At 41.2% G+C, this 24,999-nt stretch overlaps 1 protein-coding gene across 2 annotated transcripts in view; it reads left to right on the plus strand.

The window, feature by feature from the left end:
- eml6 (EMAP like 6) overlaps positions 1 to 24,999 on the plus strand; it is a 524,201-nt gene that overhangs the window by 442,197 nt on the left and 57,005 nt on the right. For both annotated transcript variants that reach the window (XM_087991388.1, XM_043695965.2), the window contains 2 exons: positions 1,440 to 1,554; positions 11,350 to 11,538. In XM_087991388.1, coding sequence (XP_087847514.1) covers positions 1,440 to 1,554; positions 11,350 to 11,538 — 304 coding nt within the window. The remainder of the gene's footprint in view (positions 1 to 1,439; positions 1,555 to 11,349; positions 11,539 to 24,999) is intronic.

Consider the following 24,999-nt stretch of genomic DNA (forward strand, 5'->3'; position numbering starts at 1 on the left):
AGCACTTGCCAGGGTCTTACCTTCCATAGTGTAATCCCTGCCTTTTTACCCTTCCCCTCTCCAAGTGCACTATCTCCTACTTCTCCAAGTTGAATTCTATTTGCCACTGCTTTGCCCAGCTGACCAGTCCATTGATATCCTCCAGTTTACAGCTATCCTGTTCACCATTTACCAGTTTTCGTGTCAGAAATGAACTTCTTGATCATACCTCGTACTTTTAAGTCCAAATCATTAATGTACACGATAAGCAGGAAGGGTCCCAGCATGAGCCCTGAGCAATTCCACTGGAAACAGACATACCAATCACATAAACATCCTTCTACTATCACTCTGTCACTCTGCTTTGTGTCTCTCAGCCAGTTTTGGATCAAACAAGCCACTTTGCTTTTATTGAGCAGTCATGAGGGACCTTGTCAAAGCCTTGTTAAAGTCCATATGGATCACAACAAATACATTACCCTCATTGACACTCCTGGTTACTTCTTCAAAAAAGTTGATCAGACATGATCTTTCCTTACCAAATCTATGCTGATTATCCATGATTAATCTATGCTTCTCCAACTACCAATAAATTGTGTCACTCAGACTTTTTTCTAATAATTTCCACACCACTGAAGTTAGCCTGGCTGGGCTGTAGGTTTCTTTTCTATTCCTTCCTCTCATTTAAATAATGCAACAACATTAGCAGTCCTCTAGTCCTGTGGCACCTCATTCTTGGACAGAGAGGATCTGAAGATTACCGTCAGGACCCCTGATATCTCCTCCCTTGCTTCTCTCAACAGCTTAAGATACAACTCATTTTATCCTGGCCTCCAAATTTATCCACTTTTAAGGCTGCTTAATCCACTAATATATCCTTTCCCTTATTTCAGTTTCTTCTAATATTTCACAGTCCTCCACCCTGGTGTCTATTGTTGTGCTGTTGTACATAAACATTATATGTGAGACTTATTAAATATGCATGTAGAAATATCTCTTATGTTCTGTCGTCTTTGAGCATCCACTGTGGACACCTTGCTTCCTTGCTATTCTTGATTGCCAGATATTTCATAAATGGGACAATCAACAGATGAATATAGCATCAATGGTGCAAATGTACCCCTTTCTTAAGTCAGCACGTGAAATTCATGAGACTCAGGAAAAATATAGACATTACAACCAGTATTGAAAGCTCCAGTAAGAAACCTACTTTTCCATACCTAGCCAGCTAAAGCTGACATTAATTTATATCACAAGTTACAATAACAATGCAGGAAACATAAATTTCAGTCTGGGGATCATTAACATAAATGCACAGAAACCACCATGAATACCATCGGTTTCAAAGTTTTATATGTGATTTTGTTAATGCAATTGTTAGTCTAACCTGGACAAATTAAAATGATCAAATTATTTGCTATTTACTGTAAAACTGATTGATGTGCTCTTAATTTTAAAAGGACAAAAGAGGGAGGTGCAGTAAAACTATGGGATCAGGAAATGAAGCGATGTCGACCATTTCAGTTGGAGACAGGACAACTTGTGGACTGTGTGCGCTCTGTCTGTCGAGGAAAGGTCAGAACATCCAAATTTAAAAAGCATTTTTGTTAAAGTCCATTGCAATGATATTTGAAAATGTAGTCCATCTATCCAAAAAAAAAGACGGCTATTAAAATTCTGTGTCGGATTGAAATTCATCTTCAGTTGACGAGGTTTGAACTATCTTGCATAGAAAATTTCATTGTGATATCATAAATTATTGCCTCCTATTAAATTATCGCATTTTTAACAAGACAAAACTTAAACTAAAATTCACAGGGCAAAGGGTTAAGAATAAGTTAAAAATAAATAGATTCTGCTTCGTGTCTGTTTACAATGCAAAAAATGTAATAGTTCAATTCCAAGTTTCATGAAATTGCAACATTGAGTTGTTGCAAAACTGAATGTGATAAGTATTGCCAATTAATGGTAGTACTGTGTTTGAAATGTGCTGATTTGGTAAAAAGTAATTGAAAAGATTTGGGGTAGAGTGCTCTGTCTTTGATGTTAGGGAAGGTTTGAGACTAAAGGTAAGGACACTAATTCGAAAATGGAGTTACAATGGAATTAAAAATTTTAATCAAGAGAGGGAAATATCTCATCAGACATTCAGGGCATGGAGTATTGCAGCTGTCATCAATTTAACAATGACTCACATCTTCATCTCTCTGGATGGTCAGAGACCAGATTATAACACAAGATGTGTGCTAGGAACCCAGGGAAATCCTAACACAGTAGGATTTGCCTGAGAAATTTGAATTTCCAATGGCAATTGTCTGGCTCTCTGGGACAAAGATTTAGAGTTAGAGACATCTGACTTTCTTAATTGAATGTTTATTTCGGAAATATTAGAAAAATCCTCGTCTAAATCCTGGGAAACTATACAACTGACCTCAGCAACTATACCTCATCACCATCACTGACTCTCTCCTGAGCCAATCATATTACACCCCTCACTACAAAACAATGCCCCCATTACTGATTTTGCCACTCGACTAACCCCCTGACCTCCTAACTACCAGCCCACAACTAGTTCTGACTTCATCACCAAACTAAACATTTACCTGTCAATGCCTCCACCACCCCCAGGCTTCACCCTATTTTGATCTGACTTAACCTCAAGACCTGACTCCAATCTGCCTTGAATATTCTTACATATTCACTTTTATTCTGTGGTATACTTGACCTCACCTTGTCATGTCTGCACTATCAAATAATTTCTCATGCCATTTATCCAGTGTTCTCTTCTGAAACACTTCCTAATATTCCCATCTATTCACCCTTTACCATTCATCCAGTGACTATTTTGCATTCTTCAGTTATGAGCTAACATGCTACCATCTCACCCAATGGCTGAGTCTGCAATAGATGCATGTAGTGCATTGTTTTGTGGCACTTTTTCAGGATCCAAAACATACATCCTGGGCCAAGAATATCTCAGTTGCAAGAGCTGAATTCTGTGTAGGCTACCACTATAGCTCCACTAAAGTTCAAGGATAGCTCCACAGGGAAGAACTTTTAAAAAAGAGTAAGTCTTTATAGTTGCACGAAGGTATCTTAATGTTTTTGAAGAAGTAACAAAGAGGATTGATGAGGGCAGAGCAGTAGATGTGATCTATATGGACTTCAGTAAGGCGCTTGACAAGGTTCCCCATGGGAGACAGGTTAGCAAGGTTAGATCTCACAGAATACAGAGAGAACTAGCCATTTGGATACAGAACTGGCTCAAAAGATAGAAGACAGAGGGTGGTGGTAGAGGGTTGTTTTTCAGACTGGAGGCCTGTGACCAGTGGAGTGCCACAAGGATCGGTGCTGGGTCCTCTACTTTTCAACATTTATATAAATGATTTGGATGTGAGCATAAGAAGTATAGTTAATAAGTTTGCAGATGACACCAAAATTGGAGGTGCAGTGGACAGCGAAGAAAGTTACCTCCGATTACAATGGGATCTTGATCAGATGGGCCAATGGGCTGAGAAGTGGCAGGTGGTGTTTAATTCAGATAAATGCGAGGTGCTGCATTTTGGGAAAGCAAATCTTAGCAGGACTTAGACACTCGATGGTAAGGTCGAGTGCAGGTTCATAGCTTCTTGAAAGTGGATCACAGGTAGATAGGTTAGTGAAAAATGTGTTTGTTATGCTTTCCTTTATCGGTCAGAGTATTGAGTATAGGAGTTGAGAGGTCATGTTGTGGCTGTATAGGACATTGGTTAGGCCACTGTTGGAATATTGCGTGCAGTTCTGGTCTCCTTTCTATCGGAAAGATGTTGTAAAATTTGAAAGAGTTCAGAAAAGATTTACAAGTATGTTGCCAAAATTGGAGGATTTGAGTTATAGGGAGAGGCTGAACAGGCTGGGGCTGTTTTCCCTGGAGCGTCGGAGGCTGAGGGGTGACCTTATAGAAGTTTACAAAATTATATAGAACATAGAACATAGAACATAGAAAAATACAGCGCAGTACAGGCCCTTTGGCCCTCGATGTTGCGCCGATCCAAGCCCACCTAACCTACACAAGCCCACTATCCTCCATATGCCTATCCAATGCCCGTTTAAATGCCCACAAAGAGTCCACCACTGCTACTGGCAGGGCATTCCATGAACTCACGACTCACTGAGTAAAGAATCTACCCCTAACATCTGTCCTATACCTACCACCCCTTAATTTAAAGCTATGCCCCCTCGTAATAGCTGACTCCATACGTGGAGAAAGGTTCTCATGGTCAACCCTATCTAAACCCCTAATCATCTTGTACACCTCTATCAAGTCACCCCTAAACCTTCTTTTCTCCAATGAAAACAGCCCCAAGTGCCTCAGCCTTTCCTCATACAATCTTCCTACCATACCAGGCAACATCCTGGTAAACCTCCTCTGCACCCGTTCCATGCCTCCACATCCTTCCTATAGTATGGCGACCAAAACTGCGCACAATACTCCAGATGCGGCTGCACCAGAGTCTTATACAACTGCAACATGACCTCAGGACTCCGGAACTCAATTCCTCTACCAATAAAAGCCAGTACGCCATATGCCTTTTTCACCGCACTATTTACCTGGGTGGCAACTTTCAGAGATCTGTGTACATGGACACCAAGATCCCTCTGTTCATCCACACTACCAAGTATCCGACCATTAGCCCAGTACTCCATCTTTTTGTTTCTCTTACCAAAGTGAATCACTTCACACTTACCTACATTGAACTCCATTTGCCACTTTTCTGCCCAGCTCTGCAGCTTATCTATATCCCACTGTAACCTGACACATCCTTCCTCACTGTCAACAACTCCACCGACTTTCGTATCATCCGCAAACTTGCTCACCCAACCTTCTAACCCCTCCTCCAGGTCATTTATAAAAATGACAAACAGCAATGGTCCCAAAACAGATCCTTGCGGAACACCGCTAGTAACTGCACTCCACGATGAACCTTTACCATCAATTACTACCCTCTGTCTTCTTCCAGCCAGCCAATTCCTAATCCAAACCTCCAACTCTCCCTCAATGCCATACCTCCGTATTTTTTGCAGTAGCCTACCATGGGGAACCTTATCAAACGCCTTACTGAAATCCATATACACCACATCTACTGCTTTACCTTCGTCCACCCTAGTGGACCTCCTTAGTCACCTTCTCAAAGAATTCAATAAGGTTTGTGAGGCACGATCAGCCCTTCACAAAACCATGCTGACTATCCTTGATCACATTATTCCTATCCCGATGTTCATAAATCCTATCCCTTACAATTCTCTCTAAGACTTTGCCCACAACAGAAGTGAGACTCACCGGCCTATAGTTACTAGGGTTATCCCTACTCCCCTTCTTGAACAAGGGAACCACATTTGCTATCCTCCAGTCTTCTGGCACTATTCCTGTAGACAACGAGGACATAAAAATCAAGGTCAATGGCTCTGCAATCTCCTCCCTTGCTTCCCAGAGAATCCTAGGATAAATGCCATCAGGCCCAGGGGACTTATCTATTTTCACCCTTTCCAGAATTTCCAACACCTCTTCCCTACATACCTCAAAGCCGTACATTCTAATTAATTGTGACTCAGTATTCACATCAGCAACAATGTCCTGTTCCTGAGTGAATATGGGGAATGGATAGGGTAAATAAACAAAGTCTTTTCCCTGGGGTGGGGGAGTCCAGAACTAGAGAGCATAGGTTTAGGGTGAGAGGGGAAAAATTTAAAAGAGACCTGAGGGGCAACTTTTTCATGCAGAGGGTGATACGTGTATGGAATGACCTGCCAGAGTAGTGAAGGCTAGTACAATAGCAACATTTAAAAGGCATTTGGATGGGTATATGAATAGGAAGGTTTGAAGAGATATGGGCCGGGTGCTGGCAGGTGGGACTAGATTGGGTTTGTATATCTGGTTGGCATGGACGGGTTGGACCGAAGGGTCTGTTTCCGTGCTGTACATCTCTATGACTCTGTATGCGAAAATATTATGTTGTTTCATTTTCTTTGTTTAATAGTGATATAAAATTAGTACTTTGCCACTTTGGTGTATAGCTATTGGCTGCCAAGTCGGAACTTACTTTTCTGTTGCTGTTGACGAATGGGAAGATATGAACTCATGGCGAGCCAGAAGGAAAAACTAGTAAAACTTGTGAATGACACATACGGGTCAGACTCATCTTATGTACATCAGTCCTGTAAGACCAGTATATTAATTTCCAGGTTTTCATTTCCCTTTGGGTAATAATGCAGTTATTATATGAAATGTAATGATGTTGACACAGCCAGTGATCTTATCTAGCCTTAACACGTCAGAATGCAGGAAGCTACTGCATATGCCCCAGTGACATCATTGTGTTCTGTGCACAGCATGCGCCATCTTGCAAGGGGTGGGATACCTGAGGTGGAGGCTGAGATGCCAGCTAGAACCGAATAAAGGCTCGTGCGAAGAGCAACGAGCTGGCAGGAATCCAGGATGTGAAGGAGTCCGGGAGTAGGCAATGAGATCTCTTCAGTCACCATCACTTGCCCTGGAGTGGGGTGGGAGGTTTCCCAGAGCCTGTACAGCAATCCCCTACCCCATCAATTATATTCATACATTTGGTCATGACAAAGTACACTCTTTATGCCACTTATTGATGATGTTCAGAGTAAATTTGTCATTTACATAAATGATTTGGGTGCGAGCATAAGAGGTACAGTTAGTACGTTTGCAGTTGACACCAAAATTGGAGGTGTAGTGGACAGCGAAGAGGATTACCTCAGATTACAACAGGATCTTGATCAGATGGGCTAATGGGCTGAGAAGTGACAGATGGAGTTTAATTCAGATAAATGCGAGGTGCTGCATTTTGGGAAAACAAATCTTAGCAGGACGTATACACTAAATGGCAAGGTCCTAGGGGAGTGTTGCTGAACAAAGAGACCTTGGGGTGCAAGTTAAGAGCTCCTTGAAAGTAGAGTCACAGGTAGATTGGATAGTGAAGAAGTCATTTGGTATGCTTTCTTTTATTCATCAGAGTATTGAGTACAGGAGTTGGGAGGTCATGTTGTGGCTGTACAGGACATTGGTTAGGCCACTGTTGGAATATTGCGTGCAGTTCTGGTCTCCTTCCTGTGGGAAAGTTTTTGTGGAACTTGAAAGGGTTCAGAAAAGATTTACAAGGATGTTGCCAGGGTTGGAGGATTTGAGCTACAGGGAGAGGCTGAACAGGCTGGAGCGTTGGAGACGAAGGGGTGACCTTATAGAGGTTTACAAAGTTATGAGGGGCATGGATAGGGTATATAGGCAAAGTCTTTTCCCTGGGGTCGGGGGGGTCCTGAACTAGAGGGCATAGGTTTAGGGTGAGGGGTGAAAGATATAAAAGAGACCTGAGGGGCAACCATTTCACACAGAGGGTGGTATGGGTATGGAATGAACTGCCATAGGAAGTGGTGGAGGCTGGTACAATTGCAACATTTAAGGGGCATTTGGGTGAGTATATGAATAGGAAGGGTTTTGAAAGATATGGGCCAGGTGCTGGCAGGTGGGACTAGATTGGGTTGGGATATCTGGTTCTCGTGGACGGGTTGGACCAAAGGGTCTGTTTCCATGCTGTACATCTCTATGACTCTATGACTGTAAATGCAGCCAGAGATAAATGGGGCATGTACAGTGGGTGATGGTTGGTTATAGGACTCCTTTCATGTCAGTGAGGTCTGAGTAGGTGTCAAATTAGATGTGACTGCTACATTAGTCTAGTGGTAGTGTTTAACTGAACCTTCCAGCTATGAGAATCCTGACATGCTAAGTACTCATGCAAATGCCCAGTACATATGGCTGGGTGAAAAATGGTTATACTGTCAAATTTTTGTTTTCTTTATTGTTTCATGGGGTATGATTTGTGAGCCAGCATTTATACCCATCTCTATTTGTATTTGAAGTGAATGGTTTGTTCAGTCATTTCAAAGGATAGTTAAAATCCAATCATACTGCTGTGGGTCAGAGTTGCATGTAAACCACACTGGGTAAGGAAGGCGCATTTCCTTCCTTGAAGGGCATTCGTGAACCAGATGGATTTTTACATCAGCAATGGTTTCACAGTCATGTTAGACTACCTTTTAACTTGGGTTTATTGATTTAGTTGTTTCTATTGTTTCTTATAATCACATGGAAAGTATCACCACTTTTCTATATTTGTCATTGCTTGCTGAATGAGAATTCACCCTTTCAGCTGATGATGTGTTAGACTGGGAATTGTCCTCCTCTTCGTTGGATTAGCCGTTAAACAAATTGTGCTTAGATTCTTTATGCAACTCCAGGCCCAGCCACTGCACAATGGAAGCAGAATGTCTTCTAGACCATAATGGAGACCCTCATGGCAAATATAAATGACTTTTCAAGATTTTTCCAGGTATTTGAAGCACGTTATTACAACCAGAACTTAGATGAGGTTCTCCAGACTGTAAATCCAAATACCTGAGGCTGTGGGGAGGAAGGATAAACTGTTTCCCCTTCTTTATTCATCTGCTCCCTCAGTTAGTTGTAAGAACGTTAATTTTAAAAAGGATTCCTCCCAAATGAATGCGTTTCTCTCATACTAAATTATTTTATGTTTTTTAAAAACTAATTTAACCAGGCTTGCTTCAGCTTATGGCTTCTGAAGAAGAAGACTAGTGAAGTTCCTCCAAATATATTTTGCAACTCACTTCATACTACATAGTTTATGTCCCAATGGTATTTAGAATTAATGCTGTGTCTTCTTTTTTAGTAGCGTCATACTGAATTTAGAATGTTAATTCTGTTTCTATCTCCCCTGATGTGACAAGACCTGTTGAGTTTCTGCAGCAATTTCAGGTTTTTATTTCAGATTTCTAGTATCTTCAGTATTTGTTTTTATTTGACTTTTTGCAGCCTTGGTGCCATTTTTAATCCAGAGGTTAACTTCCACCCATACCTTCATGCCATACCTTATCTGCTCCTGCAACTTTCATTCAAATTTTTGTTACTTCGAGACTCCACATTTCTAATAAAGTCTTTTGTAAAACTAATCAACAACTATGCTGCCTTGCCCTAAATTGTGCCAAATCCATTCATCTATCACTCCTCTGCTTACTGATCTTTTTTTATTTCTGATCAAGTAACAGCTTGATTTTGGAATCCTTTTTAATCAAATTCCTCTCTGGTTTCCTCCTCCCCATCGCTGTAATCTCCAGCCCACAACCCTCCGAAATATCTACATATAAATTCAGAGCTCTTGAGCATCCTGATTTCAATCTCTTCACTGCTGGCAGCCATTGATTCAATTGACAATTTCCTAAACTCTGGTACTCCTTCCCTGCACTTCTTCACCTTGCTTTCCTCTTTTATGACACTCCTTAAAGCATATATCTTTGGTTGTATATTTAATCATCTGACCGAATTTCCCTTATGTGACTTGGTATCGTATTTTGCTATATATTGCATTGCAAGATGCTTTATTATGTTAAATGTGATACATAATTTGAAGTTGTTTTGAGATACAGGAAGCTGAACATCTGTCCATATACCTCTGACATAGGTACTGTCTCCTACAACTTTGACTTCTCTGTTATTCCCCCTCTCTGCTGCTGTCCTTTGTACTGATTCCTGCAGATCTCTGCATGGCAGGCTCTTCTTTCAAGGTCTATTCTAAAGCAGCCATACACCAACCACCCATTCTGACCATAAGTCTCAATACCTCCAAAATGCAAAAATCTCAAGATTGATACTACAGTATGTTTGGTAATCAATTTTAGAATCCTAAATTGTAATTTGAAAAAAAATTATTTCATATTTTTAAAATTCAGGTTGTAGTTTGTCAGTCAGTTACAAAATGCAGTAAATAATGTGGCAAGTTGTTTGAACAAGTTATCAAGAAGATTGATGAGGGCAGAACAGTAGATGTTGTTTACTTGGAATTAAGTAAAGCTTTTAACAAGATTCCACTTGGTAGACTAATTAATAAAGTTAGGTCACATGGGATTCAGAGTGAGCTTGCCAATTGGATACATAATTGGCTTAACGACAAGAGACAATTTAGTGAGTTGCTTTTCGGACTGAAGGTCTGTCACCAGTGGTGTTCCACAGGGATCAGTTCTGAGTCCTCTTTGTTTGTCAATAAGTTGGATGAGAATATAGAAGGCATGATTAAAACTTTTGCAGACACCAAAATTGGTGCCATAGTAGACAGTAAAGAAGGTTTTATAAGATTACAAAGAGATCGTAATCAAATGGGTCATGGGCTGAAAATGGCAGATGGAGTTCAATCTGGATAAATGTGAGGTATTACATTTTGGTACAACAAACAGGGGTAGGACTTATACAACTAATAGTAGGGCCTTGGGTAGTGTAGAACAAAGAAATCCAGGGGTTCAGATACATAATTCTTTGAAGTTTGCATAACATAGATAAGGTGGTTAAAAAAGCATTTAGCATGCTTGACTTCATTGTTCAATCGTTTGAATATAGGAGTTAGGAAGTCATGCTGAGGTTGTACAGAACATTGGTGAGGCATCTTCTGGAGTATTGTGTCCAGTTCGGGTCACTCAGTTATAGGAAGGATATTATGAAGCTAGAGAGGATTTAGAAAAGATCTTCCAGGACATTGTCAGGTGTGAAAAGTTTGAATTATAAACAAAAATCTGGATAGGCTGAAACTTTTTTCACTGAAGCGTAGGACATTGAGAGGTGACCTTATAGAGATTTATAAAATCATGAGGAGAATGGATAGTTAATTGTAAGTGGGTTTTCCCTAGGGTGGGGATTTCAAGACTAGGGGGCATATTTTTAAGACGAGAGGAGAAAGATTTAAAAAAGACATGACAGCAGATTTTTTACAGAGGGTGGTTTGTTTGTGGAATGAACTTCGAGAAAGTGACGGAAGTGGGCACAGTTACAACATTTAGATAAGTACATTAATGGGAAAGGTTTGGAGGGATATGGGCCAGGAGCAGGCAGATGGAATTAGTTTAGTTTGGGATTATGTTCAGCATGAACTAGTTGCATTTAAGGATCTGTTTCCATGCTGTATATGACTCCTTAACCGTATAGGCTGCACAAAAGGGGCTATCGTATTGATGTTTCAAAATTCTCAGTAATAATCTAATTTCTGCACACAATTTACCTTTGCTCTAAACAGAGCAGCGCTGCTTAGACTGGAGTTAAGGACACCTTAAAATGTAATGCATCTTCCACTTATTTATTGCTTAACTAAGTTCAAAAAGAAAACTCACTTTTAATAAAAACCAAAACTTCACCACATGCAATAATATTTGATTTGTTTTCTTTTTCAGATCTCCAGGGGTTTTGTAACTTTTTACTTTGCATCTTAACATTGCTTTCTATCTAATACACATTATTGTTGATTACAGGGAAAAATACTTGTTGGAACTAAAGATGGTCAGATAATTGAAGTTGGAGAAAAGAATGCAGCATCAAATTGTTTAATTGATGCACACATGGAAGGAGAAATTTGGGGCCTTGCTACACATCCCTCTAAAGACCACCTGATTTCAGCAAGTGATGATGGCACTATAAGAATCTGGGATTTGGCTGATAAAGTAAGTGAGGAAGGATGAAAAAGGGACATTCCTAACATTTTCTGCCTTCAAGAAAGCAATACTGAGCAGGTCAGGAGACATCTGTGGAGAGAGAAACAAAGTTGCTATATCAGGATCAATGGCATTTCATTAGAACTGGAAACAAAAAATTTACAGGATGTAAACAAGTACAGAAGCAGGAAAATGTGTTCGGGAACAACAAAAGGGAAGAGATGTAATAGGGTGGAAGGCAGGATAGATTAAATCATAAAAAAGATGATGGTGCAAGGCAAAAGAGGATAGTAATACAACTTAAGAAACAAAAGTGCAAGTCCAAAGTAAATAGAAATGTGAGTTACAGAATCATTACCAAACACTGACATCTGGAAAAATTATAGCAATGATTCTGTAATTGTTCAACCTAGTGTTAAGTTCAGAACACTGCGAGGTATCTGAACAAAAGTTGAAATCTTACATGCTGTTTCATACGAACAGTGTAGGTAGGAGCTGCGAACAAAAAGGTCAAAATGGGAGTGGGTTGGAGAATTAAAATGACAGGTGACTGGAAGCTTGTGTCATATTTGTGAACTAAATGAAGTCAGTCACTCATTGTGAGCATTGAATGCAGTTTACTAAATTGAATGTTTATGAAATGTTTGGGGCCCTGGGCGGTATGGAGAAAGAGGGTAAAAGGATTGGAGTTGCCTCCCTGCACTTTTATGAGAAAGCATCATGAGAAAGGGAATGGGCGGTGATTGAAGAAGGAACCGTGATGTTGTTGAAGGAATGATCCATTAAATATGGATGTAAGATGTGGATGTTGGTGGATGTAAGTTGAGGATGTGTAAGTCCTATTGTGATTCTGGAAGGAGGATGAAGGGGTAATAGCAGAAGTACAGAAATTGAAATGCTCAAGGTCAAGAATTCTATTACTGTCTCAGGAGGGAAATCCCAGTTTGGGAGAAAGAGAGGAAGACATACCAGAAACACTGCATTGGAAATTGGCACCATAAAAACAGATGCAATAGAAGCTAAGAAACTGGCAGAATGAAGTGGAGTTCGTGGAGGGATAGGAGGAAATGTAATCGAGGTAGCTGTGGAACACATTTGGGTTAAAGTTAATTTTGGTCATTAATCTTCCCACACAATGCTAATAAAGAGTTTGAGAACTGGGAAGGACAAGCCAGAGATGGACTATATGATAGTGAGGGAAGAGTGGAAATTGATTAAATTTTCTAATTCAGGGTCAGAACAGACTTTGTAATCTTTGTCCAAATCAGGATGTATATAAATTGAAAGATTACTTGAAGATACCAGTGTTCTCAAAAACTTACTGGTCCTTCTTTCTGAATATTAAAGATAATGGGTGTGGGGGTGCTTCTGAGAAAGCCTTTGACAATTATTGCAGAGCAAGACCCAACACAGCTAAATATGCCAGTGGAGAGAGTCAATATATCAGCTAGTGAATCAGATGCTAATGAAGCATCTGGATGATGTCAAGCTTCCATCCGAGCAGCTTCATACAGTTGATTGCTAGGCCACCTCAGAGGGTTGGAGAAAAAAACAACCTAAGTTAACCATGTGGCTTTTTATGATAGTTTCATGTTAATTCATACTGATTAAAAAAAACTTGTATGTTCAGACTTTTGAAGAAATTAAAAATCTGAAACTGCTTTGGTAGAATTTAAATTCATGTTTCTGAGTTTTTTTGGGACTTGTCAAGATATTTGCTCAGTATTAAGACGTACCCCTTGAATGGGATCATACTCACTCTAAAATGTGAGTGAGTTTAATATGTATATGTCTGATGATGGAATATTGCCAGAACAGCACAGATTACTTCCCAGAATTTGGCACAATTCTTTTTAAGTTCTTTTAACTTCCACACTCCACAAAGAATCAACTCTTTATCAGACTGTTTCACATACAAAACAACTTTCACAAGAAGGCATATTAGAAGTAAAGATTGGCCAGTAACAGTGATTCAGTAGGTCAGATCCCACTTATTACTTTCATGACGCCAGGTTATAGTCCAACAAGTTTATTTGGAAGTACAAGCTTTTGGAGCGCTACTCCTTCGTCAGATAGCTAGTGGAGTAGCCACTGGCACTTTCAAGTAATCTTTCAATTTATACTCCTACTCAACTAGCGACCTAACGAAGGAACAGCACTCCAAAAGCTTATACTTCCAAATAAACCTGTTGGACTATAACCTGGTGTCGAGTAATTTTTATCTTTGTCCACCCCAGTCCAACACCAGCATCTCCACATCATTGTTACTTCCAATTTGCAGTTTCCTATGTACAAATGTAACAATATCACAACACTTTACTCGTGGCCCAAACTAGACAAGTGACTAATACACACATACACCAAATTTATCTAAACACTGCAACCCTTACATTCCCATGTGAACTTCATTGAATCTGTCAGAACAGAACAGAAATTAAACTACCTCTGAGCGTAGAGCTGCTGGTCAACCACCCCCATCCCGAACAGAAATAACCAGTTGACTATTCCCTGCTGAGAAATAACATTCCATTTTACTTTCCATTAAGATCTGATTAATACTTCACAGTTTATAATTAAAATGGCATCTGTCTCATGTTGAACACAAATTCTATTGTCTTAAGTTGTTTTCTGGACAAATAAGTAGTTTCAAAATGTAAACAGAAAATGCTTGAAAATGTACAATGTCATGAGCTAAGGAGTCAACCCTCATTACAACAAGCCCAATAAAAGGGCTTGTGTGGGAGGTTGGGGTAAGGACATATTCCTCACATCCCTGAAGCATTAACTCTCCTGGTCCTCAGATGCTGCTTTACCTGCTGTGCTTTTCCATTGCCACAATTTTCAACTCTGATCTCAAGCATCTGCAGTCCTCACTTTCTCCAAGTGGGGTAAGGGCATAGGAGAGCTCAAGCCATAAAGTTATTGAACTCAATATAGACTCCAAAAGATGGCAAAGGCTCCAGGCAGAAAATGAGGTGCTGCTCTTCCAGCTTGCACTGAGTTTCGCTGGAGCACTACAGCAAGCCAGAGACAGATGTTTTCCAGTGAACAGGTGATGTGTTGAAGTGGCAGGCAACGGGAAGTTCAGGAACTTTTTTACAAACAGAATGCAAGTGTTCTGCGAAGCGGTCATCCAGAATGCACTTTGTTTCCCCAGTGTAGAGGAGACCATATTGTGAGCAGCAAATGCAGTAGACAAGGTTGTGTGAAGTGCAGATAAAGCACTGATTCACCTGGAAGGTGAAGAGGGAGGAAGTAAATGGACAGGTGTTATACCTTCTACGATTTCAGCAGAAGGTGCCGTGAACTTGTGGGGGAATGTTGGGAGTGAAAGAAGAGTGACAAGGCTGGAGAGGGGAATATGTGTCTGATGGTGGCATCCCTCTGGAGATAGTGGAAATGATGGCTAATGATCCTCTGGATGTGAATGCTGGTGGGATTGTAGGTAAAGAAAAGGGGAACCCTATCATTGTTGCAAGAGGGAAAAGAGGGGTTGAGGGTTGAACGGTAGGAAATGGGTTAGACCCAGCTGAGAACCATGTCAATAACAGTGCTGGGGAATCCTCAGTTCAAGAAGAATGTGGATATTTCAGAAGCTCCTTTGTCGCAGTTGGCATCATCAGAACAAACTACTTCAACACACCACTCTGTACCCTGGCCAACATCTTGGCTTGCTTGCAGTGCCCCAGCGAAGCTCAGTGCAAGCTGGAAGAACAACACCTCATTTTCTACTTTGAGTTCCTGCAGTCTTCTAACTCGATGTCAAGTTCAATAAATTTAGGGCTTGAGCTCTCCCATGTCCCTACCCAAACCCCCCACACACCAGGGCTTGTTATCACATAGTCTGTTATTATACACAACCCATTGTTAGCCACTAACAGTCCCTATTAATAGCTATTCACCCTCCTAGCCAGATCATTATCCACTCCTTTGTCTGTCCAACTGCTCTTTTTCTTTGGCCTCTACCCCCACCTAGCGTTTACTTCTTACCCCTCCCTTACCCTACCTTCTGCATATGAACTGACACCTCCCGTCTGTAGTCTGTTTCGTCACCATCTGAGATTCGACCGACGGTGGTGGCATCATTAACGAACTTGTAAATGGCATTAGTCTAGTCTGGTAAGACAGTGAGTACAGTAGGGGGCTGAGTATGCACCCCTGGGAGGCTCCAGCGTTGAGTGTTAGTGAGGATGAAATATTGTCCCCAGTCTTCACTGATTGTGGCCTGTGGGTCAGAAAACTGAGGATCCAGTTGCAAAAAGTGGCGTTTAGTCCAAGATTTAATAATCCGTCTCGTGAGGATAATAGTGTTGAAGGCTGAACTGAAGGCTGAACTGTAGTCAATGAGTAGGATTCTTACATAGCTGTTCTTGGTGAGGAGTGAAGGGCAAGTGATATGGCATCTGACGTGGATCTGGTGGCCTGATAGGCAAATTGGAGTGGGTCCAGAGTAGTGGGGAGGCCAGAATTGATTAATGCCATGACCAGCCTTTCACAGCACTTAATGACAACTGAGGTTAGGGCCACTGGGCGGTAGTCATTGAAACATGCTACATGAGCCTTCTTAGGCACAAGGATGAAGTTGGCCCTCTTGAAACAGGCAGGGATAGTGGCCTGCTGCAGGGAGAGGTTGAAGATGTCTGAGAAAACCTCTGCCAGTTGATCTGCATATACTCTGAGTGCACGGCCTGGTACTCAGTCTGGTCCCATCACTTTCCTTGGATTCACACGAAGGAAAACTGATCTGACCTCTTGTGATAGGTTCGTCAGGACTTGTCAGAATAAATGTTGCCTCTCTGCTGAAATTCTGCTCAAAGCGAGCATAGAAGATGTTGAGACAATCTGGGAGGGATGTGTCATCGTCTGTTATCTTGCACTGTCTCTTTTTAGAACCTGTGATGTCATTCTGTCCTTGCCATATAAAAAAGGTTTCATATGAGAAAAGGTACCTTTGACAGGGACTGTGATGAATAACAGTCTTTCATTGGTAGTTGGTGTTCTTTCTTGCTAACTGTCCAAAATGCCTTTTTTTAATATCCCAAACATCAGATTGTCTCATTGGTTTGATATTGTCAAAAGAGTAAAATTCAAATTCAGTTGTGTTTTAGTATCTTGGGGCACAATTTTAAGCTGGTTAAATTTGAACTGCTCTGTAAACAGTTGAGGTATCTAGGTTACAGCCAAACCTTTCAATTTTCCAGCATACTGCGTGACTGCTAGTCAGTCACATGACAGCTGCTTGCCAACTTTCAGCATTCACTCTATCTTAAAGATACAGTACGCACCTTCAACTTCATAATACTTGCCCTTCAGAAAAAATGAGCCATCATAATGAAAAATGGCTTAATTTTTTTTCTAATTCTTAATGCCATTACAATGAAATATATTGGACGTTAATCTAAGTTCATGGTAGGGCAACTTAGAGCACTTTTCAATGAAATAGTCTTATATTCTTGTTTTTAAATCATTCCAGGAATGCAAGAGGTTTATGATCCATGTACACAACGATCTCCAACACGTTGTTCATCACATAAACATTAAAATGTTGTAAGGCCAGTACCAAACCCAATAATTCAGTTTTAATTGTAGAGTATTTTATCTGGTGGGTTTTGAGTTTCTTTGAAAAGTAACCAACTGGCAGTTCAATTCCATCATCATCTTCCTGTAGCAGTACAGCTCCAAACCTTATGTCGCTAGCATCGATTGCAACTTTGAAGGGTTTCAGAAGGTTTGGTGTAGCTAACACTTGTGCAGTGGCAAATACTGCTTTTAAATTGTCAAATGCCTTTTGGCATGGTCTATCCAGTGAAATTTTGTGTTCTTCTTCAGCAAATTTGTTAACAGTGCCACTACATTGCTAAAGTTTGGAACAAATATCTGTAGAATCTGCTTGGTCCCAAAAATCGAAGCATCTCTTTCTTTGAGGTTGGTCGTAGAAATTCCTTAATGGCCTTCGTCTTTGCATTCCTTGGAGTCAACTTTCCATGACCGATGTTATGTCCCAAGAATTGTGGGCGGCACGGTGGCACAGTGGATAGCACTGCTGCCTCACAGCGCCAGAGACCTGGGTTCAATTCCCGACTCAGGCGACTGACTGTGTGGAGTTTGCACATTCTCCCCGTGTCTGTGTGGGTTTCCTCCGGGTGCTCCGGTTTCCTCCCACAGTCCAAAGATGTGCAGGTCAGGTGAATTGGCCATGCTAAATTGCCCGTAGTGTTAGGTAAAGGGGTAAATGTAGGGGAATGGGTGGGTTGCGCTTCGGCGGGTCGGTGTGGACTTGAAGGGCCGAAGGGCAAGTTTCCACACTGTAAGTAATCTAATCTAATGTCACCTCTGCCTTTGCGAACTCTGTTTTCTTTAAGTTAATTACCAGTTTTGCTTCTCTTAGTCATTCAAAGAGCTCTGCCAGCTGTACCATGTAATCTTTCCAGGAGTCACTAAAGATCATTACATCATCCAGATAGACTGCATAGTTTGTTAAAAATGTGTTGCTGGAAAAGTGCAGCAGGTCAGGCAGCATCAAAGGAGAAGGAGAATCGACGTTTCGGGCATAAGTTTCCTGAAGAAGGGCTTATGCCCGAAACATCGATTCTCCTTCTCCTTTGATGCTGCCTGACCTGCTGCGCTTTTCCAGCAACACATTTTTAAGCTCTGATCCCCAGCATCTGTAGCCCTCACTTTCTCCTGCAGAGTTTGTTAACCCAGCCACAACTCTGTTCATGACTTTTTAGAATGTGGTTGGTGCATTCTTCATTCCAAAGGGGATCACTTTGAATTGATATAGCTCATTTGGGGTTACAAACGCAGAAATTTCTTTCACTTTCTCTGATAAAGGTACCTGCCAATAACCACGCAGTAAGTCAAACTTTGTGATGTAACTGGCTTGTCCAACTTTCTCTATACAGTACTCCAATCTTGGTATGGGGTATGAGTCCGATTTTGTTATGGCGTTGACCTTCCAACAGTCCACACAAAATCATTAAGTCTCCTCAGGTTTTGGAACAAAGACGATCGGCGAGCTCCACTCGCTCTGACTCAGTTCAATGATATCTTCGTTGAGCATCACATCCACTTCTGTCTGGACCTGTGTGGCTTTGAAAGGATTAAGCCTGTAGGGGTGTTGTATTCCCTACTCCTGCCTCATGCAGATTGTCCTCCCCGTCTTATTCCTGCATATGTCCTCATATTGTTGCAGCAAACCTTTCAACTGCGTTCTTTGCTCCTGAGACAGATAGTTTCCTAACCCATCCCACTCTTTAAGGACTTCCTCATTGTTTAACATATTTTGAGGCACATGAAACTCCACAACATCTGGCTTTGATTCCTCACTCTACAGGGCAGTGACTGACACCTGTTTCTCCAGTTTCTTCTCTATTATAATAACATTTTACCATATTCATATGACATACGTGATACAGTTTTTTTCCTATCCACCATCTTTACCAGATCGTTTACCTGACTCAACTTTTTATCAGTTTGATAGGGATTACTATACCTGGCTTTGAAGGGATCTCTTACCACTGGTGACCATACTAATATGTCATCCCCACAGTAAAATGTCTGAATTTCAGAGTTTTTATCTGCCACCTGCTTCATTCAATGCTGTGTCCTTTTCAGGTGCTGTTTAGCTAACTCACCTACCTGATTTAATCTCTCCTTCACCTCCAATACATAATTCAATTGTGAGATCTCAAACTTTGGTTCTGTCAATTTTTCTTTAATTAATTTCAAAGGGCCTCTCACTTCATTTCCGAATATTAACTCGAAGGGAGTAAACTGAGTAGATTTGTTTAGGGCATCTCTAATGACAAATAATACAAATGGGATACCTTTGGGTAATCCTGACAGTATGCTGTCAACATTATCTTCAGGGTCTGATGCCACCTTTCCAGAGCTCCCTGGATTTCAGGATGATACACATTTGATTCAAAGTGCTGTATACCTAAGCTATCCATGACTTCCTTAAACAGCTGAGCAGTAAAATTAGACCCTTGGTCTGACTGAATCTCTCTGGGTAGCCCATACCACACAAAGAAAGTTACTAACTCCTCTACCACCCTTTTTGCCGTAATGCTTCATAATAGAATTGCCTCTGGAAATCTGGTAGACATATCCATTATAGTTAGCAAGTACTGGTTCCCACTTTTAGTTTTCGAGAGGGTATCTACCCCATCAATCATAACCTGCGTGAAAGGCTCTTTGAATGTGAGAATTGGCAACAGAAGTGCTGGTTTTATTACTGCCTGTGTCTTACCTACCATTTGACATGTACAGCAAAAGTTAACCACATCCTTGTACTTTTCAGGCCAATAGAAATGTTTTTGTACCTTAACCTGAGTCTTCCGTACACCTAGGTGACATCCTATTAGTAGTTAATTTGCCAGTATTGTTTCCTGTCTATATGCTACCGGCAACACAATCTGGTGCACTTCTGTCCATTTCTGCTCTGCACTAACCTGCCATGGTCTCCATTTTTGTCTTAGGATTCTGTCTTTAAAATAATAACCCTCAAGAATATTCTCGGTTTCCTTTTCTAAGTATGCATCAACATATATATCTTTTATTGTCTGATATTTCTGTTGTAAGTTCATTAGCCTTTCAGGGCTAGACATTTCTGCCTGACCCTCTGTCTGTTCAGGTTTTTCCTACACCATTTCATCAAATAGGGTGTCCGCTAACTGAACCTCAACTCCTTCATCTTTCTCTTTAGTTTTTGCTTCGTGCTATGACTTATGGTAATGGGATCTTGTTACTACACAGCCGGGGTAAATTTCAGGGTATTTTCCTTTTAACTCCTCAGTTCCCTAGTCTTCCTTGGGCTTTTCCAAAACCATAGGTGTCATTTCCACCTTGAAACCTGCTAAATTGATCCCAAGAACAAATTGTATTCCCGGAACTGACACTCTGTCAATCACTCCCACTGTTACTTCCTCAGTCTTGAGTTGGCACTCCAACCTGATCTTACGTAGAGGAGGTTTCTAAGTTTCTGTCCGTCTATCCCACAAATTACCATTCTCTCCAGTAACAGGGCAGTAAGAGTGCAAATACATGCATCTCTTATTATTAGAGACTGATTAGATCCTGTATCTCTCAAAATTATAACTTCTTTCCCTTCTCCCCCTGTTCTTTCTGAGTAAACTTTACCCACAGAGGTGAATTCTTTATAGAGATCAGGCACTAACTCCATACCCAGCCCCTGCCTAGACTGTGCACTCTCCTGCAGCTCCTCGACTTTTAGGAGTTCCTTTCCAACTTTCACTAATACCACTGGCTTAGCTTCTTTTACCACATCTTTTCCCACAGTGCCTTTCTTTAATGACCAGCACTGTGACTTTATGTGTCCCACTTTACCACAGTGGAAACACCTGAGGCCTTTCATCTCCTTTCCACCCTCTTGGGTTTCTTTTTTAACCTGTGGTCAACAATTACCAGTGTTCTCTACTCTTTGTTTCGTAGTGTAGGATCTCCCCCTCTCCTAATTTCTATCCCTTAGAGGATGAAAGTCTTGCCAGAAGCAAAACTTTGCCTAATGCACTAATGTATATTCATCTGCCATCTCTGCTACTCATTTCACTTCTTGAACTTTCTGTTCATCCACACAAATTCTTATCATGTCTGGAAGTGAGTTTTTAAACTCCTTTAGCAGATTAATCTTTCTTAAAGCCTCTTAGGTCTTATCTATTTTTAAGGCCCACACCCATCTATCAAAATTACTATGTTTAATTCTTTCGAATTCAACATAAGTCTGACCTGATTCCTTCTTTACGTTTCTGAACTGCTGTTTATGTGCTTCTGGTACCAATTGATAAGCACTCTAAATAGTTTCATTGACCTCTTCATAATCTCTTGACCCCTCATCTGACAGCCTTGCAAATACTTCACTAGCTCTGCCTACAAGTTTAACCTGAATTATAAGTCCTCTGGACACTCCTTCTGCCTACCCAATTTTTCAAATGAAATAAAGAAGGCTTTGACATCTTTCTCATCAAAATGTGGCAGTGTTTTAACATATTTGTATATATTACTTCCTTCTCTCTTCATCTCCATCCTGTTGACTTTGCTGACTGAGTCGCAACTTATGAAGTTAAAATTCTCTCCCAATTTCTCTCTTTTTTTCTCTCTCTCTTTTTCTTTCTCCCTTTCTTCTCTCTCTCTCCTCTATAAATTGGACATTTTTGAAGATGTCACTATTTATTTAGCCATGTGCTCTATCTTTCATATTCTTCTGCACAGTAATCACTGATGCAAAATACTGGTTTAGTATGACCACAATATGACCTCCCAGCCCCTATATTCAGTACTCTGACCAGTAAAGGAAAGCATACCAAACCCCTTCTTCACTATCCTATCTACCTGCGACTCCATTTTCGAGGAGCTATGAACCTGCGCTCCAAGGTCTCTTTGTTCAGCAACACTCCCCAGGACCGTACCATTAAGTGTATAAGTCCTGCTAAGATTTGCTTTCCCAAAATGCAGCACCTCACCTTTATCCAAATTAAGCTCCATCTACCACTTCTCAGCCCATTGGCCCATCTGATCAAGATCTCATTGTAATCCGAGGTAACCTTCTTCACTGTCCACTTCACCTCCAATTTTGGTGTCATCTGCAAACTTACTAAGTATACCTCAAATGATTTGGATGCAAACATAAATATAAATGTTGAAAGGTAGTGTACCCAGCACCGATCCTTGTGGCACTCCACCACTTTCTAGTCTGAAAAACAACCCTCCACCACCACTCTCTTCTACCTTTGAGCCAGTTCTGTATCCAAATGGCTAGTTCTCCCTATGATCTAACCTTGCTAACCAATCTCCCATGTGGAACCTTGTTGAATGCCTCACTGAAGTCCATATAGATCATGTCCACCACTCTGCCCTCATCAATCCTCTTTGTTACTTCTTCAAAAACCCTCAACCAAGTTAGTGAGACATGATTTCCCATGCACAAAGCCATGTTGACTATCCCTAATCAGTCCTTGCATTTCCAAATACATGCACATCCTGTCCCTCAAGATTCTCTCCAACAACGTGCCCACCACCAATGTCAGGCTCACTGGTCTACAGTTCCCTAGCTTGTCCTTACCACCTTTCTTAAACACTGGTACCACATTAGCCAACCTCCAGTCTTCCGGCACTTAACCTGTGACTATCGATGATACAAATATCTCAGCAAGGGGCCCAACAATCACTTTCTAAGCTTCCCACAAAGTTCTCGGGTACACCTGATCAGGTCCTGGTGAGTTATCCACTTTTATGCGTTTGAAGACCTCCAGCACTTCCTCCTCTGTAAACGGACATTTTTCAAGATGTCACCATCTATTTCTTCCATGTCCTTTTCCACAGTAAGCACTGTTTAGTATCTCCCCCATCTCATGTGGTTCCACACAAAAGCCACCTTGCTGATCTTTGAGGGGCCCTATTCTCTCCATAGTTATCCTTTTGTCCTTAATGTATTTGTAAAAACCCTTTGAATTCTCTTTAACTCTATTTGCCAAAGCTATCTCATGTCCCCTTTTGCCCTCCTGATTTCTCTTTTAAGTATACTCCTACTGCCTAAGAATTCACTTGATCTATCCTGTCTATACCTGACATATGCTTCTTTCTTTTTCTTAACCAAACCCCTCAATTTCTTTAGTCATCCAGCATTCCCTACACCTACCAGCCTTTCCTTTACCCTAACAGGAATATACTTTCTCTAGACTCTCGTTATCTCATTTCTGAAGGCTTCCCATTTTCCAGCCGTCCCTTTACTTGCAAACATCTGCCCCAATCAGCTTTTGAAAATTCTTGCCTAATACCATCAAAATTGGCCTTTCTCCAATTTAGAACTTCAACTTTTAGATCTGGTCTATCCTTTGCCATCACTATTTTTAAACTAATCGAATTATGGTCGCTGGCCCCAAAATGCTCCTCCAACTAGCCACGAAACGACATGACCAGCTATCCTTAGTAGCCACACATGCAGATGACAAGCAACATGAGTTCGACTGGGACAACACTACTATTATAGGACAAGCCAAACAGAGAACAGCCAGAGAATTCCTAGAGGCATGACACTCATCCACAGATTCAATCAATAAGCACATCGACCTGGACCCAATATACCGACACAGCAACGGACAGCTGGAACTGACAACCGGAAGCGGCAGAGACAAACCACTATAAATACCGGAGGAAACATCACAGAAGCGCTTCACAGGAGGCTCCCAGGCACTGAGGATGTCACCTAGACAGGGGACGAAACGTCTGCAACACAAATTCCCAGCTCGGTGAACAGAACCACAACAGTTTAAATCCTCCCGAGTAGCTCTAGCAAATCTTCCTGTCAGTATATTAGTCCCCTTCCAATTCAGGTGCAATCTGTCTTCTTGTACAGGTCACTTGTACCTGAGGAGCGATTCCAATGATCCAGAAATGTGAATCCTTCTCCCAAACGCCAGCTCCTCAGCCATGCATTCATCTGTTCTATCCTCCTATTCCTATCCTCACTAGCTCACAGCATTGGGAGTAATCCAGATATTATTCCTCTCGAGGATCTCCTTTTTAAATTCCTGCCTAACTCTCTATATTCTCCCTTCAGAATCTCATTATTTTGCCTTCCTATGTCATTGGTTCCAATGTATACAATGACCTCCTACTGGTCCCCCTTCCCTCTTAAGAACATTCTGCACCCTCTCTAAGACATCCTTGATCCTGGCACCAGGGAGGCAACACACCATTCTGATTTTTCGCTGCTGGCCACAGAAACGTCGATCTGTGCCTCGGACTAGATTCCCTAACACAATTGATCTCTTGGAATCTGATGTATCCTTCATTGCATTAGAGCCAGTCTCGATACCAGAAACTTGGCTGTTCATGCGACATCTCCTTACAAATTTATTATTCAATTTCCCACTAACTATTGAGGAGTCCATAGTACAATCCCAATGAGGTGACCATCCATTTCTTATTTCTCAGTTACACCCAAATAACTTACCTGGGCGTATTCCCAGGAAAACCCTCCTGATGTACAGCCAAAATGTTATCTCTAATCAAAAACGCCAGTTCCCCTCTTCTCTTGCCCCTCTTTTGATCCTTTCTCCAGAATCTATACCCTGGAACATTAAGCTACCAGTCCTGTCCATCCCTGAGCCACATCTCTGTAATTGCTATGATATCCCAGTCCCATATTCTTAACCATGCCCTGGGTTCATCGTATTTACCTGTTAGGCCTCTTGCATTGAAATAATTGCAGTTCAATTTAGCAGTCCTACCTCATTCTCTACTTACTTCCAACCTACTGTGTCAATTTGACTGACTCCTTTTCCCATCTGTATGAGTCTCAGACTGATCTCTTTGCTTATTATCTCCCCGAGTCCCAATGCCTACCCCCTGCCCTTTAGTAGTTTAAATCATCTGAGCAGCTCTTGCAAATCTCCCTGCCAGTATATTAGTCCCCTTCCAGTTCAAGTGCAATCTGTCCTTCATATA

The sequence above is a fragment of the Chiloscyllium plagiosum genome, unplaced genomic scaffold (genome assembly GCF_037043375.1).
Source record: "Chiloscyllium plagiosum isolate Xiang-an unplaced genomic scaffold, Cpla_swu_hap1 HiC_scaffold_10, whole genome shotgun sequence".
In the NCBI taxonomy this organism is placed as follows: Eukaryota; Metazoa; Chordata; class Chondrichthyes; order Orectolobiformes; family Hemiscylliidae; genus Chiloscyllium; species Chiloscyllium plagiosum.